General features: G+C 41.2%; 1 protein-coding gene across 1 annotated transcript; it reads left to right on the forward strand.

Annotated features, from left to right (window-relative positions):
• Positions 1–10,254: 10,254 nt before the first annotated feature.
• On the forward strand, positions 10,255–15,306 carry LOC133615023 (transmembrane protein 238). The gene is made up of 2 exons (XM_061973351.1): positions 10,255–10,848; positions 15,153–15,306. Exon 1 carries the CDS (start codon positions 10,350–10,352, stop codon positions 10,833–10,835), a length of 486 nt encoding a protein of 161 aa, XP_061829335.1. The 5' UTR covers positions 10,255–10,349; the 3' UTR covers positions 10,836–10,848; positions 15,153–15,306.
• The last annotated feature ends 1,508 nt before the right edge of the window (positions 15,307–16,814 follow it).

Genomic DNA, 16,814 nt, shown 5'->3' on the forward strand with positions numbered 1-16,814 from the left:
TCCCGGGAGGTTTTCGGGAGAGGCGCTGAATTCCGGGAGTCTCCCGGGAAATTCGGGAGGGTTGGCAAGTATGGTTGCCGAGGTATGCAATATTCAAATTAATCTACAAAACTACTATCCATGTGCAAAATCGTTATTTTCAAATTGAAATTATTTATAACTTCTTACCCACGGGAAAAGTATTAAAACTATGGAACATGACAAGTCAGATGATTGCCCATTTTGATGTCAGGAGTCTGAATCCACCCTACATTTGTTTTGGTATTGTCATATTTATGGATGTCCGATAATATCGGACATCAGCCGATAAATGCTTTAAAATGTAATATCGGAAATTATCGGTATCGGTTTCAAAAAGTAAAATGTATGACTTTTTAAAACGCTGCGGTGTACACGGACGTAGGGAGAAGTACAGAGCGCCAATAAACCTTAAACATAATATCTACGGCTTTTCACACACACAAGTGAATGCAAGTCATACTTGGTCAACAGCCATACAGGTGATACTGAGGGTGGCCGTATAAACAACTTTAACACTGTTACAAATATGCGCCACACTGTGAACCCACACCAAACAAGAATGACAAACACGTTTCGGGAGAACATCCGCACCGTAACACGACATAAACACAACAGAACAAATACCCAGAACCCCTTGCAGCACTAACTCTTCCAGGACGCTATAATATACACCCCCCGCTACCCCCTCCTCATGCTCTCTCAGGGAGAGCATGTCCCAAATTCCAAGCTGCTGTTTTGAGGCATGTTAAAGAAAATAATGCACTTTGTGACTTCAATAATAAATATGGCAGTGCCATGTTGGCATTTTTTTTACATAACTTGAGTTGATTTATTTTGAAAAACCTTGTTACATTGTTTAATGCATCCAGCGGGGCATCACAACAAAATTAGGCATAATAATGTGTTAATTCCACGACTGTATATATCTGTATCGGTAATTAAGAGTTGGACAATATCGGAATATCGGCAAAAAAGGCATGATCGGACATCTCTAGTCATATTGTGTCTTCGTTTTGGGTGGGAGTTGAAAAAATGTGTTTTAGGATTGGTTTGTTTATGAAAAGTGATGTGGTTTCTGTTATTTTAGGAGAGTTCATTGACAGTCATGATTTACTCAATTTAATTATAATACTCGGTAAAATGTTTATTTTTAAGACCAAAAACAGATATTCACTTAGTATTACTTTCTTTAAAAACATTTATTCAGTATTTTTTAAACCGATAATGATGCCCAAAAACATTCAAAAAAGATGGGAAGTCTTCAAATGCTTATTTTGAAAATGTAATTTTGTTTATAGATTATATGCAATCTGTTGTTGTGTTCCCTAATTTGATTGTACATAAATGAAGGTGTGTGTTGGACATCATCTGGACTGGACTTGGTTTTAAGAACCCTTTAAACAATCTCATTTCATTGACAACCTGGTCTGGTGAAGATAAGGTCCTTTAAAAAAATATATATATATATATAAATAAATAAAAAACATTTTCTTGAATAAAAAATAATATAAAAACAGTTACATAGAAGCTAGTAATTAATGAGTAAAATTAACTGTTAAAGGTGTGTGTCACGGACTGTATCCCTTGCAGACTGTATTGATATATAATGTAGGAACAAGAATATTAATAACAGAAAGAAACAACCCTTTTGTGTGGGGGAGGGAGTTTTTTTTTTGGGTTGGTGCACTAATTGCAAGTGTATCTTGTGTTTTGTTTATGTTGATTTGATAAAAAAAAAATCAAATAAAACAACTGTAGATTTTAAGGTACAAAACTGGCAGCTCTATTACATGAAATTTACTTTAAAAAATAGTGGTAATGTTTTCCCATTGCATTCCTTAAATGTTTTATATGCTGTAAAAAAACCACGCTAATTTTACAATATTTTGTTTTTTATAGTCAAATGTAAAGATTTTTTTTACAGCATACGTAAAATGTATATATATTAATTAAATGCATAGACAAATATATATATATATATATATATATTATAAATATGAATTTATATTAATATAAATTCATATTTATAATATATATATATATATATATATATATATATTATAAATATGAATTTATATTAATATATTACTCACTGCTACAAGTGGCCCTCTATGAAAAGGAGTTTGACGCCCCTGCACTAGATGGCGCCAGAATCACTTAAATATTCAAACACATTTTGACTGTGTGTAATGTTACAGTGGCCATAAATATGAAATATTCTTGTTTTTAATGCATACTTAGGCCTAGTATGCTACTGTATTTTAATGGTGGTACCTTGAGAACCAAATGTTTTCCGAGGTGGTACATGGTGAAAAAAGTACTGACTTAGAGAGTACTCTGACCTTGTTTTGCTGAAATAATTGGATGCAATAAAAGAGAATAAGGAGCTAGTTTAAATATCGTGTTGATATTGTTAATAGCACTCACCGTAAATACATTGAAAAGTTAATAGTTAACACATGTAAAAGTATCGGCCGATCTCACTCATTGTTGATCGGACTCGTTAAACCCTGATTGGAAAGTCCCTCATTTTAATGATTCACTGCTACAAGCGGCCCTCTATGACAGTTTCTCAACCTTTTCTGAGCCAAGGCACATTTTTTTTCATTGAAAAAATCCAGATGCACACAACTAGCAGAAATCATTGAAAAATTAAACTCAGCAAGTTGATATTGACAGTAAAAAGTCATTTTCGCAATTGTTTGATATGAATTTCTTTCTTTAGTTTATTTGGAACATGAACACACTTACATCATAATACATCACACAAGTTCATATCATTTCATTTGACATCATGCCCGAAAAGGAGTAGGAAGAAGCAAAGCTTATTTAATCCTACCCCTTTCCCACTTCAAAGCGTTTACAAATATATAGAATCATTTACTGACCTTTTTATATAATAAAATAACATCTATGAATTAGTATACAACAGTTTTGTAATAAGTAATTAATGAATTCAGTCATTATTAACATACTGAGATGAAGAATATCTTATTTTCAATAAGGTTGAAAGTATTTCTCATAATTCTTCTTCTTTGTACTCTGTAAGCACTATTATTTTGAACAACCTCTTAAACTGGATCATATCAGTACAATTTTTAACTTCTTTACTTAATCCATTCCATCATTTAATTCCACATACTGATATGCTAAAAGTTCTAAGTGTTGTACGTGCATATAAATGTTTTAAATTATTCTTTCCTCTAAGGTTATATTTCTCCTCTTTAGTTGAGAAGAATTGTTGTACATTCTTTGGTTATAGTTTGCTTTGTACATCATTTTAGCTGTTTGCAATTTTACCAAATCACCGAACTTTAATATTTTTGACTTAATAAATAAATTCAAACCATAACCAAGCATGCATCACTATAGCTCTTGTCTCAAAGTAGGTGTACTGTCACCACCTGTCACATCACACCCTGACTTATTTTGAGGTTTTTGACGTTTTCCTGTGTGTAGTGTTTTAGTTCTTGTCTTGCGCTCTTATTTCGGTGGCTTTTCGTGTTTTGTTGGTATTTTCCTGCAGCAGTTTCATGTCTCCCTTGAACACTATTCCCCGCACCTGCTTTGTTTTTGGTAATCAAGACTATTCAAGTTGTGCGGACATTATCCTCCTTTGTGGGGACATTGTTGATTGTCGTGTCATGTTCGGATGTACTTTGTGGACGCAGGGCCGGCCCGTGGCATAGGCCGTATAGGCAAATGCTAAGGGCGCCGTCCATCAGGGGGCGCCACGCCAGTGCCACAAATGTTGGAGAAAAAAAAAAAAAAGTTGGTACTATTATTTTAAATACAAAAAATAATCCCACGTTAATTAAAATGCAAAGTAAAGCCTATATAATAGAAATATTATTTGGCACGGTGCGCCCCCTCCCTTCCCGTATCATGACTCTTTTTGGACGTCACCACATCAAAAAATCAACACAAGATGTCAAAACGGCCAAAACTGTCAGGTGCCCAGGGAAGAAAAAAGAGAAAAGAAGAGGAGGAGAAACGAGAAAAAGACAAGAGGTAGCAGGTAGGTAACGTTAGCCTACATGAAATTATTTGTCTGTTACAGAATGTGATAGTAACCTGGCTTTTTAGCATTAAGCTAATGTTACATGATTCGGCAATTGCTAATCAATAAATAGCTAGTTCTGTTTTAACGTCGGGTTAATATTGTGGAGGGGGCTAAATTGTTATGGAAAATAATAATGTAACGTTAGGTAATTACAGTACTCCCACCTTACATTCCTCAGGGACATTTGTATTAGATCTTATAAGCAGGTGTTTTTGTTTTACATTGTTATTGCCTTCTGGTTAGCTAATGTTTGCCCTGCAGGTAATAGTCACTTTTCCACCCCTTTATATATTAGGTATAGTTGTAAGCCTAGTTGTTAAAGTGCACATCATTAATGTAAATTAAGCAATATGTATGTAAAAAATATTGTATTTCATATATTCATTTTTTATTTTTTGCATTCATTTATTTATTCATATTTTTTTTTATCTTGTTAACTATTCTGATTGTTAATTTGCTTTCTTTAAGTAAAAAAAAAGGTCAAAGACAAAGCTATTCGGTTTCTTGTGCGTATATACACTTCACTGCTGATGTGGGGGGGGCGCCACCTAAAATCTTGCCTAGGGCGCCAGATTGGTTAGGGCCGGGCCTGTGTGGACGCCGTCTGCTCCATGCGCCGTAAGTCTTTGCTGTCGTCCAGCGTTCTGTTTTTGTTTACTTTGCAGCAAGTTCAGTTTTAGTTTCGTTCTGCATAGCCTTCCCTAGCCTTCAATGCCTTTTCTTAGCAGCACTCACCTTTTGTTTATTTTTGGTTTAAGCATTAGACACCTTTTTACCTGCACACTGCCTCCCGCATATTGTAATCAGGACAAACCGTGTTCCCAACATGTACAAAGCAATTAGCTACCTGCTGCCACCTACTGATATGGAAGAATATTACACGGTTACTCTGCCGAGCTCCAGACAGCACATTATTTGCGGATTATAATTACTGGTTTGCAAAAAATATTTTTAACCCAATTAGGTGAAATTACATAATCTCCCACGGCACACTAGTGTGCCGCGGCACAGTGGTTGAAAAACTGCGTGGGAATGCCACACACCTCAACAGAGACCTCACCTGCATAATGAAGGCCGACAGGTACGTTTCATACACACGTGACCATCACTGTAGTACAAATATATTCATAATAATATACTTTAAAACTGGCTGGATGGAAACCTGTAAAATACACAATTTTCTATTAAAGGCAGTCATAACTTTATTCTTTATTCGTGTTGGTCCTTTTCCCTTCACTAATGTCCGCTACAAGAGAAATAATTAAAACAGTTTATCTTTGCAGGAAATTACATAAGTTCAAGTGCATGTCATGTACAACATATACACAATATAAGTAATGGGTCCCATTTTTATAGTCTCTGGTATGACTCAACCGGGGTTTGAACTCACAACCTACCAATCTTAGGGCGGACACTCTAACCCAGACCTGGGCAAATTAAGCTTTTCAATCTGGCCCACCGGACATTTCCAAATAATTATTTTAGATTTTTAAGATGTAAAGTGTAGCTGCCATTATGATGTGCACTCATGTTTTCTAATGACCGTAAGTCTTCAACTATACAAAGTATTTCAATGCTTGGAATCTGCGCTTTTGCATGATATACCAGTAATCTAATTAGTTGCTATGGTAATTTAATTAGTTACTATGGTAATCTAATTAGTTGCTGTGGAGGGGGGCGTGGCCCGCGGGCCTGCCGCGGAACGAGGTGTGCCAGGACCGGCCTCGAAGACAGCAACAGGTGAGTAGATGCCCCAGGTAGGCCTTGTTATCGAATCGCCTTTATTAGCAGCAGCCGGGATGAGACACGTTGTTGGAGTTGGAGTGGGAGCCAGAGAGAGAGAGAGAGAGAGCGACACGAGCTCAGAAAAAGACATTTTGCTGGAAAGCAAAATCCTTGCAGAATTGATGAAAATAAAACAGTGTTATACCCTGAATTCCGGGCTCTACTGGCAGTGTGTGGTGGTCCGAAGAACCCACTAGAGGGCAACTTCTACAGTTACTATGGTAATCTAATTAGTTACTATGGTACTCTAATTAGTTACTATGGAAACCTACGTCACAGCAGCTCAGACGAGGCACCAAGCACTGTGGGTGGGGAGCGTTTCCACAGAGTGTTTCCAGAGCCTGAAATGCGGGTGTCAGGGACAGACGCGAAAGGAGATTTTCACAACAAAGTTCTACAGCCTAGTGATGTATCAGATTGTAGGTGAGGTTTTTTTTTTACCCTTTGCGTTCATATTTCGCTGTGTTTGTTGCATTATTGTTGCGATTTGCTTGATTGTAAAATATGTGGACGTAGAGGGGGTGTGACGTTCATATGTTGTCAATATTCAGTGTTTTATCGTTCATAGTTAATATTGTAAATCCCACATATTTTCATGTACATTCTGGGTGTCTCATTCAGTAAAAAAATAAAAAATATTCCATTGTTTTTTTAAGGCGGTCTGTCATAACCTTTTTAGCATTCAATCAGACATTATTGTGAGGTTTTGTATTAGTGTTCCTAAAAATCAGCTATACCGGCCCCCAGACACATTTTTTTCCTCTAAATTTGGCCCCGGAGTCACAATAATTGCCCAGGCCTGCTCTAACCACTAGGTTTGCATCCTGGCTTGTTATAATTTCCTTGTATCTTAGTTTTTTTATTTATTTACGATGAGGTTTTTTTGTGTCTATTAAAATTGACCTTAAAGCCATACTTGCCAACCTTGAGACCTCCGATTTCGGGGGGTGGGGTGGGCGTAGTCGGGGGTGGGGCGGGGGCGTGGTTAGGGGCATGGTTAAGAGGGGAGGAGTATATTTACAGCTAGAATTCACCAAGTCAAGTATTTTATATATATATATATATATATATATATATTTATATATATATATATATATACAGGTAAAAGCCAGTAAATTAGAATATTTTGAAAAACTTGATTTATTTCAGTAATTGCATTCAAAAGGTGTAACTTGTACATTATATTTATTCATTGCACACAGACTGATGCATTCAAATGTTTATTTCATTTAATTTTGATGATTTGAAGTGGCAACAAATGAAAATCCAAAATTCCGTGTGTCACAAAATTAGAATATTACTTAAGGCTAATACAAAAAAGGGATTTTTAGAAATGTTGGCCAACTGAAAAGTATGAAAATGAAAAATATGAGCATGTACAATACTCAATACTGGGTTGGAGCTCCTTTTGCCTCAATTACTGCGTTAATGCGGCGTGGCATGGAGTCGATGAGTTTCTGGCACTGTTCAGGTGTTATGAGAGCCCAGGTTGCTCTGATAGTGGCCTTCAACTCTTCTGCGTTTTTGGGTCTGGCATTCTGCATCTTCCTTTTCACAATACCCCACAGATTTTCTATGGGGCTAAGGTCAGGGGAGTTGGCGGGCCAATTTAGAACAGAAATACCATGGTCCGTAAACCAGGCACGGGTAGATTTTGCGCTGTGTGCAGGCGCCAAGTCCTGTTGGAACTTGAAATCTCCATCTCCATAGAGCAGGTCAGCAGCAGGAAGCATGAAGTGCTCTAAAACTTGCTGGTAGACGGCTGCGTTGACCCTGGATCTCAGGAAACAGAGTGGACCGACACCAGCAGATGACATGGCACCCCAAACCATCACTGATGGTGGAAACTTTACACTAGACTTCAGGCAACGTGGATCCTGTGCCTCTCCTGTCTTCCTCCAGACTCTGGGACCTCGATTTCCAAAGGAAATGCAAAATTTGCATGGTTGGGTGATGGTTTGGGGTGCCATGTCATCTGCTGGTGTCGGTCCACTCTGTTTCCTGAGATCCAGGGTCAACGCAGCCGTCTACCAGCAAGTTTTAGAGCACTTCATGCTTCCTGCTGCTGACCTGCTCTATGGAGATGGAGATTTCAAGTTCCAACAGGACTTGGCACCTGCACACAGCGCAAAATCTACCCGTGCCTGGTTTACGGACCATGGTATTTCTGTTCTAAATTGGCCCGCCAACTCCCCTGACCTTAGCCCCATAGAAAATCTGTGGGGTATTGTGAAAAGGAAGATGCAGAATGCCAGACCCAAAAACGCAGAAGAGTTGAAGGCCACTATCAGAGCAACCTGGGCTCTCATAACACCTGAGCAGTGCCAGAAACTCATCGACTCCATGCCACGCCGCATTAACGCAGTAATTGAGGCAAAAGGAGCTCCAACCAAGTATTGAGTATTGTACATGCTCATATTTTTCATTTTCATACTTTTCAGTTGGCCAACATTTCTAAAAATCCCTTTTTTGTATTAGCCTTAAGTAATATTCTAATTTTGTGACACACGGAATTTTGGATTTTCATTTGTTGCCACTTCAAATCATCAAAATTAAATGAAATAAACATTTGAATGCATCAGTCTGTGTGCAATGAATAAATATAATGTACAAGTTACACCTTTTGAATGCAATTACTGAAATAAATCAAGTTTTTCAAAATATTCTAATTTACTGGCTTTTACCTGTATATAAGAAATACTTTACTTTCAGTGAATTCTAGCTATATATATATATATATATATATATATATTTATTTTATTATATATATGTATGTATTAGAGATGCGCGGTTTGCGGGCACAACCGCGGAGTCCGCGGATTTTCCGCGGATCGGGCAGTTGAAATAAAAAAAAATTAGATTTTAAATAGATTCAGGCGGGTGGCAGTTAAACCAATTCGGAAATATATATACATAGTTAAATGTTGTTACCCACATACGAAAAACGAGCAGGCACCTGCAGCATATGCAACAACAGAAGAAGAAGAAAAAAAGAGATGGACACTTTTACGGAGCGGAGAAGGGACGCCTCGCCGGGATCCGGGACCGAGGCCCCTTCCCCCGAGAGGGCCCCACCAGGAGCCGTAGCTGAGGCGATCCGCGAGAAGGGCCCGACGCACGTCCAGGGTCACCACCGCGCCCACCGCACCGACACCCCGCCTCGTCCGCCTTCGCCGCGGCCGGCGTCACGCGCAGCAGGTAAGCAGCTTACCTGCCCGCCACCCCCGTGGCCGGGGGCTCGTAACAGGGGTCACTCCGCGCGCTCCGCCTGCGCAGCTTACCTGCCCGCCACCCCTGTTGCCGGGGGCGCGTAACAGGGGTCACTCCGCGCGCAGTGCGCTCACGAAAGGGGTGGGGCTCACCCTGGTTGATATAGACAGCAGGACGGTGGCCATGGAAGTCGGAACCCGCTAAGGAGTGTGTAACAACCCACCTGCCGAATCAACTAGCCCTGAAAATGGATGGCGCTGGAGCGTCGGGCCCATACCCGGCCGTCGCCGGCAGCGAGACGCGCTTGGAGGTGCGCTCAGCGCGGCTCCCATATGATTGCGCACTGGTGTGCGTCTGGGTCGTGACAGCGTGGCACGCGAATGTCTGTACTGCATTGGATCAGTCTCCTTTCTTTAACAGGCAAAAGCTTTATAACCTCACTAATGCCTTGCATCGTCTATATTAGATATATAACAACAACGGGCGGGTGCGGGCGGGTGCGGTTCTGATCAAATGTTACATCGGGTGGATGGCGGATGGTTGACGACTTTCTGATGCGGTTGCGGATGAAATAATTGCCTATCCGCGCATCTCTAGTATGTATATATAGATAAAAGAAAAACTTGAATTTCAGTGTTCACTTATTTATACATATACACACACATAACACTCATCTACTCATTGTTGAGTTAAGGGTTGAATTGTCCATCCTTGTTCTATTCTCTGTCACTATTTTTCGAACCATGCTGAACACCCTCTCTGATGATGCATTGCTGTGTGGCACGCACAAAAGTGCTTTCATCAAATGCATTAGAGTCTGGAATCTTCCATCTCTCCCTAGCATGGCCCAAAACCGGTCAATCTTTGCTTCCTGAAGCTGAACTAAACGGCTCCTTCTGTGTCAGCCCAGTGTCTTAAGTTATCAACAGCTAATGATTTCAGTCTATGAAAAGGAGTTTGACGCCCCTCCACTAGATGGCGCCAGCGTGCCACAGTTTGAGAATCATTGCATTAAATATTTTACAAAATTTGACAAATGGAAAGAAAAAAGAAAAAGTGAGCCGTTCTCGACTATGGTGTATTTAACAAGATAATTGGAATTGTTGTAATATTTATTTAATTATATATTTCTATATAATAAACTTTTTAAGAATTTCCTGGTGACGTCCTCCAGCGTGGCCCCGCCCCCACCTGCCCCTCACCTGGCTCACCTTCCCGCCGCCTCGCCGACACACTTCTCCGGAAGCCCCTCGGCCCACCGCAGCCCGACATGGAACCGGCGTACCGGGGTCTGGGCCGCTGCGTCTGTTGCTTCTGGCTCGCCGTGGCCTTCGACGTGCTGGGACTGCTGGTGCTGCTCGTCGGCGTGTTCGTCAACGTCTTCTTCTACGACCTGCTCATCTACGCCGGCGCCATTGTCATCTTCCTCAGCCTCGTCTGGTGGGTCTTCTGGTACTCGGGCAACATCGAGGTGCTGGCCGCGGAGCTGGAGGACGACGTGGGGCTGACGAAGAAGGGCAGGGAGGCTCCGGGCGGCATCACTGGCGCGGTCCGGCGGCTTTCCAGTCGGGTCTCCGCCGGCATCAGGAACTCCTTGCGCGGGAACAGAGGACCGGGCCGGTCGGGTCCCGCCGTGGCCTCCGAGCCGGTGGTCGTCACCATGGCAACCTTAAGGCCCAATGAGCGCTCTTCGGAGACGATGGGATGTGATGACGTAGGAATGCCGCACACCTCCACGGAGACCTCACCTGCATAATGAAGGCCGACAGGTAAGTTTTATACACAAATATATTCTAACACTTTAGTATGGGGAACATATTCACCATTAATTACTTGCTTATTAACATCCAAATTAGTAACATTGGCTCTTAATTAGTAATTATTAAGTACTTATTAATGCCTTATTCTGCATGGCCTTATTATACAACAACCCTAACCTTCTAATCCATGGGTGTCAAACTCTGGCCCACGGGCCAAATTTGGCCCTTGAGGCGATATCAAATTAACACTAGAGCTGGCCCGCCGCCCTCCCAAAATTCACCACGTCCGCTTTTCATCCGGTCCAACGAGTGCTGGCCCAGTCACATAAATGTGAAACTTCTGCATGTACACACAAGTGAATGATCAACAGCGATACAGGTCACAGTGAGGGTGCCCGTATAAACAAGTTTAACACTGTTAGAAATACACGCCACACTGTGAACCCACACCAAACAAGAATGACAAACACATTTAGGGAGAACATCCGTACAGTAACACAACATAAACACAACAGAACAAATACCCAGAACCCTTTGCAGCACTAACTCTTCCGGGACGTGTGTGGAGGGGGGCGGGGTTTGGTGGTAGCGGGGGGTGTATATTGTAGCGTCCCGGAAGAGTTAGTGCTGCAAAGGATTCTGGGTATTTGTTCTGATGTGTTTATGTTGTGTTACGGTGCGAAATGTGTTTGTCATTCTTGTTTGGTGTGGATTCACAGTGTGGCGTATATTTCTAACAGTGTTAAAGTTGTTTATACGGCCACTCTCAGTGTAAACTGTATCGTTGTTGATCAAGTATGCGTTTGCATTCACGTGTGTGTGCGTGTAGAAGCCGCACATATCTTGTTAGAATGGATGAAAAGCCGACGTGACGACAGAGGGTGCCCGTATAAACAAGTTTAACACTGTTAGAAATATACGCCACACTGTGAACCCACACCAAACAAGAATGACAAACACATTTAGGGAGAACATCCGTACAGTAACACAACATAAACACAACAGAACAAATACCCAGAACCCTTTGCAGCACTAAGTCTTCCAGGACGTGTGTGTGGGGCGGAGGGGGGTGTATATTGTAGCGTCCCGGAAGAGTTAGTGCTGCAAAGGGTTCTGGGTATTTGTTCTGATGTGTTTATGTTGTGTTACGGTGCGGATGTTCTCCCGAAATGTGTTTGTCATTCTTGTTTGGTGTGGATTCACAGTGTGGCGTATATTTCTAACAGTGTATAAGTTGTTTATACGGCCACTCTCAGTGTAAACCGTATCGTTGTTGATCAAGTATGCGTTTGCATTCACGTGTGTGTGCGTGTAGAAGCCGCACATATCTTGTTAGAATGGATGAAAAGCGGACGTGACGACAGAGGGTGCCCGTATAAACAAGTTTAACACTGTCAGAAATATACGCCACACTGTGAACCCACACCAAACAAGAATGACAAACACATTTAGGGAGAACATCCGTACAGTAACACAACATAAACACAACAGAACAAATACCCAGAACCCTTTGCAGCACTAACTCTTCCGGGACGTGTGTGTGTGTGTGTGGGGGGGGGGGCAGGGGGGTGGGGTTTGGTGGTAGCGGGGGGTGTATATTGTAGCGTCCCGGAAGAGTTAGTGCTGCAAGGGGTTCTGGGTATTTGTTCTGTTGTGTTTATGTCGTGTTACGGTGCGGATGTTCTCCCGAAATGTGTTTGTCATTCTTGTTTGGTGTGGATTCACAGTGTGGCGTATATTTCTAACAGTGTTAAAGTTGTTTATACGGCCACTCTCAGTGTAAACTTGTCATGACTTGGTCTTGGGTGTTAGCTTTTCCGGGATGCAACGGAAAGTTGGCTCGGGCGGGACGGGAATGTAAGTACATTTTTATTTAAAGACTATAACTACAAAAAAAGGAAGTAAACAAAAGGCGCGCACAATGGCGGAGAACAAACTATGAAACCAAAAAGACTATAAACATGGAACAAAAACTTACTTGGCTTTAACAAAAATAGTAGCATGAAGGATGGACATGGAAAGAAGTGTCAGGAATGGACAGAGCATAAATGTGAGGGTGTCACCAGAAAGACAAACTGAAAACACTGAACTTAAATACTACAGACATGATTAACGAAAACAGGTGCGTGACTCAAAACGTGAAACAGGTGCGTGACGTGACAGGTGAAAACTAATGGGTTGCTATGGTGACAAACAAGAGTGCACAATGAGTCCAAACGTGGAACAGGTGAAACTAATGGGTAATCATGGAAACAAGACAAGGGAGTGAAAAGCCAGAAACTAAAGAGTCCAATAACTAAAAACATGACTAAAACAAAACATGATTACACAGACATGACAAAACTGTATCGTTGTTGATCAAGTATGCGTTGCATTCACGTGTGTGTGCGTGCAGAAGCCGCACATATCTAATGTTGTTAGAATGGATGAAAAGCGGACGTGACGACAGCACAGAGGACGTTAAAGGCAGTGCCTTTAAGGCACGCCCCCAAGACTGTGGTCCGGGTGGACTACGAGATATAATGACTGATGAACACTCTCGTTCGATAATGAAGGTTGCCTCAGCTCAAAGCCTGAGCCCCGCCATTAATGAACTAGCTTCCAAGAAATGATGGCAGGTATCTGTCCTGGGCACATCAGATTAGATCAGTGTGTTGCAAACTGAGCAGTTTAAAGTCCTGAATGGTTTGTTTATTCATTGTTATTTTATTTTCAAATGTATTAGCCTGTGGAAAAAGTTACTGTTGATATTTACCTCAGAAGACTGCAAATAGTAAAGAGGCATTCAATTTTTATTTCAATTGTATTTGATATGCCATTGATATTTTTTAATTATTATTACCGTATTTTCCGCACTATTAGCCGCACCTAAAAACCACAAATTTACTCAAAAGCTGACAGTGCGGCTTATAACCCGGTGCGCTTTATATATGGATTAATATTAAGATTCATTTTCATAAAGTTTCGGTCTCGCAACTACGGTAAACAGCCGCCATCTTTTTTCCCCGTAGAAGAGGAAGTGCTTCTTCTTCTACGCAAGCAACCGCCAAGGTAAGCACCCGCCCCCATAGAAGAGGAAGCGCTTCTTCTTCTACTGTAAGCAACCACCCGCCCCCGTAGAAGAAGAAGAAGCGCGCGGATATTACGTTTCATTTCCTTTGTGTGTTTACATCTGTAAAGACCACAAAATGGCTCCTACTAAGCGACAGGTTTCCGGTTCATGAAAAGACGCAATCTCTCCATCCGCACACGGACTACTATTTCACAGCAACTGCCTAAAGACTTTCAAGAAAAGCTGGCTACTTTCCGTGCATATTGTAAAAACAAGATAGCTGAAAAAAAGATCCGGCCAGAGAACATTATCAACATGGACGAGGTTCCACTGACTTTTGATATTCCTGTGAACCGCACTGTGGATACAACGGGAGCACGTACGGTGAATATTCGCACCACAGGGAATGAGAAGTCATCCTTCACTGTGGTTCTAGCTTGCCATGCTAATGGCCAGAAACTTCCACCCATGGTGATATTCAAAAGGAAGACCTTGCCAAAAGAGACCTTTCCAGCTGGCGTCATCATAAAAGCTAACTCGAAGGGATGGATGAAGAAAAGATGAGCGAGTGGTTAAGGTAAGTTTACGCGAAGAGGCCGGGTGGCTTTTTTCACGCAGCTCCGTCCATGTTGATATACGACTCCATGCGCGCCCACATCACGCTGGTTTTTAATATATTATTAAAGTTTGTCTGACCTATCTGACTGTTTTTTTGACATTCCCTTTAGCGCAGTTAGATGCGGCTTATAACACGGGGCGGCTTATAGGTGGACAAAGTTTTGAAATATGCCGTTCATTGAAGGCGCGGCTTATAACCCAGGGCGCCTTATGGTGCGGAAAATACGGTATTATGATTTGAAACTGGATTTTGCATGTCACTATAAAGTTATATAAGCCTTGCTTGTTCAATATTTAATGCAAAACTTGTTTGGGTCCCTATTAAAAGGTTAATTTGTTCAACCTTGGCCTTTGTTCAGTTTTAAATTTTGGCCCACTCTGTATTTGAGTTTGACACCCCTGATCCAACCCTAACCCTCTAACGCAGGCCTGGGCAATTATTTTGAGTATGAGTATTTTTTTTTGTCGATTTAAATTGACCTTAATGCTGAACTAAACGCTCCTTCTATGTCAGCCCAGAGTCTTATCAACAGCTAATTATTAACCATGGCTCACCCATAAAAAAGCCACACCAGTTCAAACAATAGAAATCTGATACTTCTTTATGTCGGCCTTCAACTACTTCATGTTTTTCCCTTCACAGACTCAGTGAACGAGAACGAGAACCAACGTCACTCAATTAACTTTTTTTTTTTTTTACAATGAATGTGTGGAAAACACAACTGATAGCAGCTGTGGAGATTTATATGCAATTGGAATCGTAATTACCTATTTATGTTTTTAAATAAATGTAAAAAAAAAAAAAATCTGTATTGTTGCAATCATTCAGACTGGACGTTAAAGGGATGGACGGGCGATGCTGCATATTTTGGAATCGATGCGATTGCCACGTAAAGTGCAGTTTCTAAAGTGTATCCGGAAAGTATTCACAGCACGTCACTTTTATCCCCACGTTCTGTTATGTTAGAGCCTTATTCCAAAATGGAATACATTTGTTTTTGTCCCAAAATTCTACACACAATACCCCATTTTTTTAATTTAGCAAATGTATTTAAACTAAGAAATCACATGTTCACAACCTTTGCTCAATACCCTTAAGTACAAACCCTGTTTCCATATGAGCAGCTCCATGCGTTCTCCTCATGAGCTAAATTGAACTCTGTCTCTGCATGATTCCTTGCTTCTTGTCTGATTAATAGATGTCATCAGTGTTTGAACCTGACACTTACATACATGTGTGTTGTCTGGTCCTGTCTACAAACCCCGTTTCCATATGAGTTGGGAAATTGTGTTAGATGTAAATATAAACGGAATACAATGATTCGCAAATCCTTTTCAACCCATATTCAATTGAATGCACTACAAAGACAACATATTTGATGTTCAAACTCATAAACTTTATTATTTTTTGGCAAACAATAATTAACTTAGAATTTCATGGCTGCAACACGTGCCAAAGTAGTTGTTAAAGGGCATGTTCACCACTGTGTTACATCACCTTTTCTTTTAACAACACTCAGTAAACGATTGGGAACTGAGGAAACTAATTGTTGAAGCTTTGAAAGTGGAATTCTTTCCCATTCTTGTTTTATGTAGAGCTTCAGTCGTTCAACAGTCCGGGGTCTCCGCTGTCGTATTTTACGCTTCATAATGTGCCGCACATTTTCGATGGGAGACAGGTCTGGACTGCAGGCGGGCCAGGAAAGTACCCACACTCTTTTTTTTACGAAGCCACACTGTTGTAACACGTGCTGAATGTGGCTTGGCATTGTCTTGCTGAAATAAGCAGGGGCGTCCATGAAAAAGACGGCGCTTAGATGGCAGCATATGTTGCTCCAAAACCTGTATGTACCCTTCATCATTAATGGTGCCTTCACAGATGTGTAAGTTACCCATGTCTTGGGCACTAATACACCCCCATACCATCACACATGCTGGCTTTTCAACTTTGCGTCGATAACAGTCTGGATGGTTCGCTTCCCCTTTGGTCCGGATGACACGATGTCGAATATTTCCAAAAACAATTTGAAATGTGGACTCGTCAGACCACAGAACACTTTTCCACTTTGCATGAGTCCATCTTAGATGATCTCGGGCCCGGAGAAGCCGGCGGCGTTTCTGGGTGTTGTTGATAAATGGCTTTGGCTTTGCATCGTAGAGCTTTAACTTGCACTTATAGATGTAGCGACCAACTGTAGTTACTGACAGTGGTTTTCCGAAGTGTTCCTGAGCCCATGTGGTGATATCCTTTAGAGATTGATGTCGGTTTTTGATACAGTGCCGTCTGAGGGATCGAAGGTCTGAA

The sequence above is a fragment of the Nerophis lumbriciformis genome, linkage group LG22, assembly GCF_033978685.3.
Source record: "Nerophis lumbriciformis linkage group LG22, RoL_Nlum_v2.1, whole genome shotgun sequence".
NCBI lineage: Eukaryota > Metazoa > Chordata > Actinopteri > Syngnathiformes > Syngnathidae > Nerophis > Nerophis lumbriciformis.

Coding starts and splice junctions, on each gene's coding strand:
- LOC133615023 (XM_061973351.1), top strand. CDS start 10,350: ATGGAACCGGCGTACCGGGGTCTGGGCCGCTGCGTCTGTTGCTTCTGG.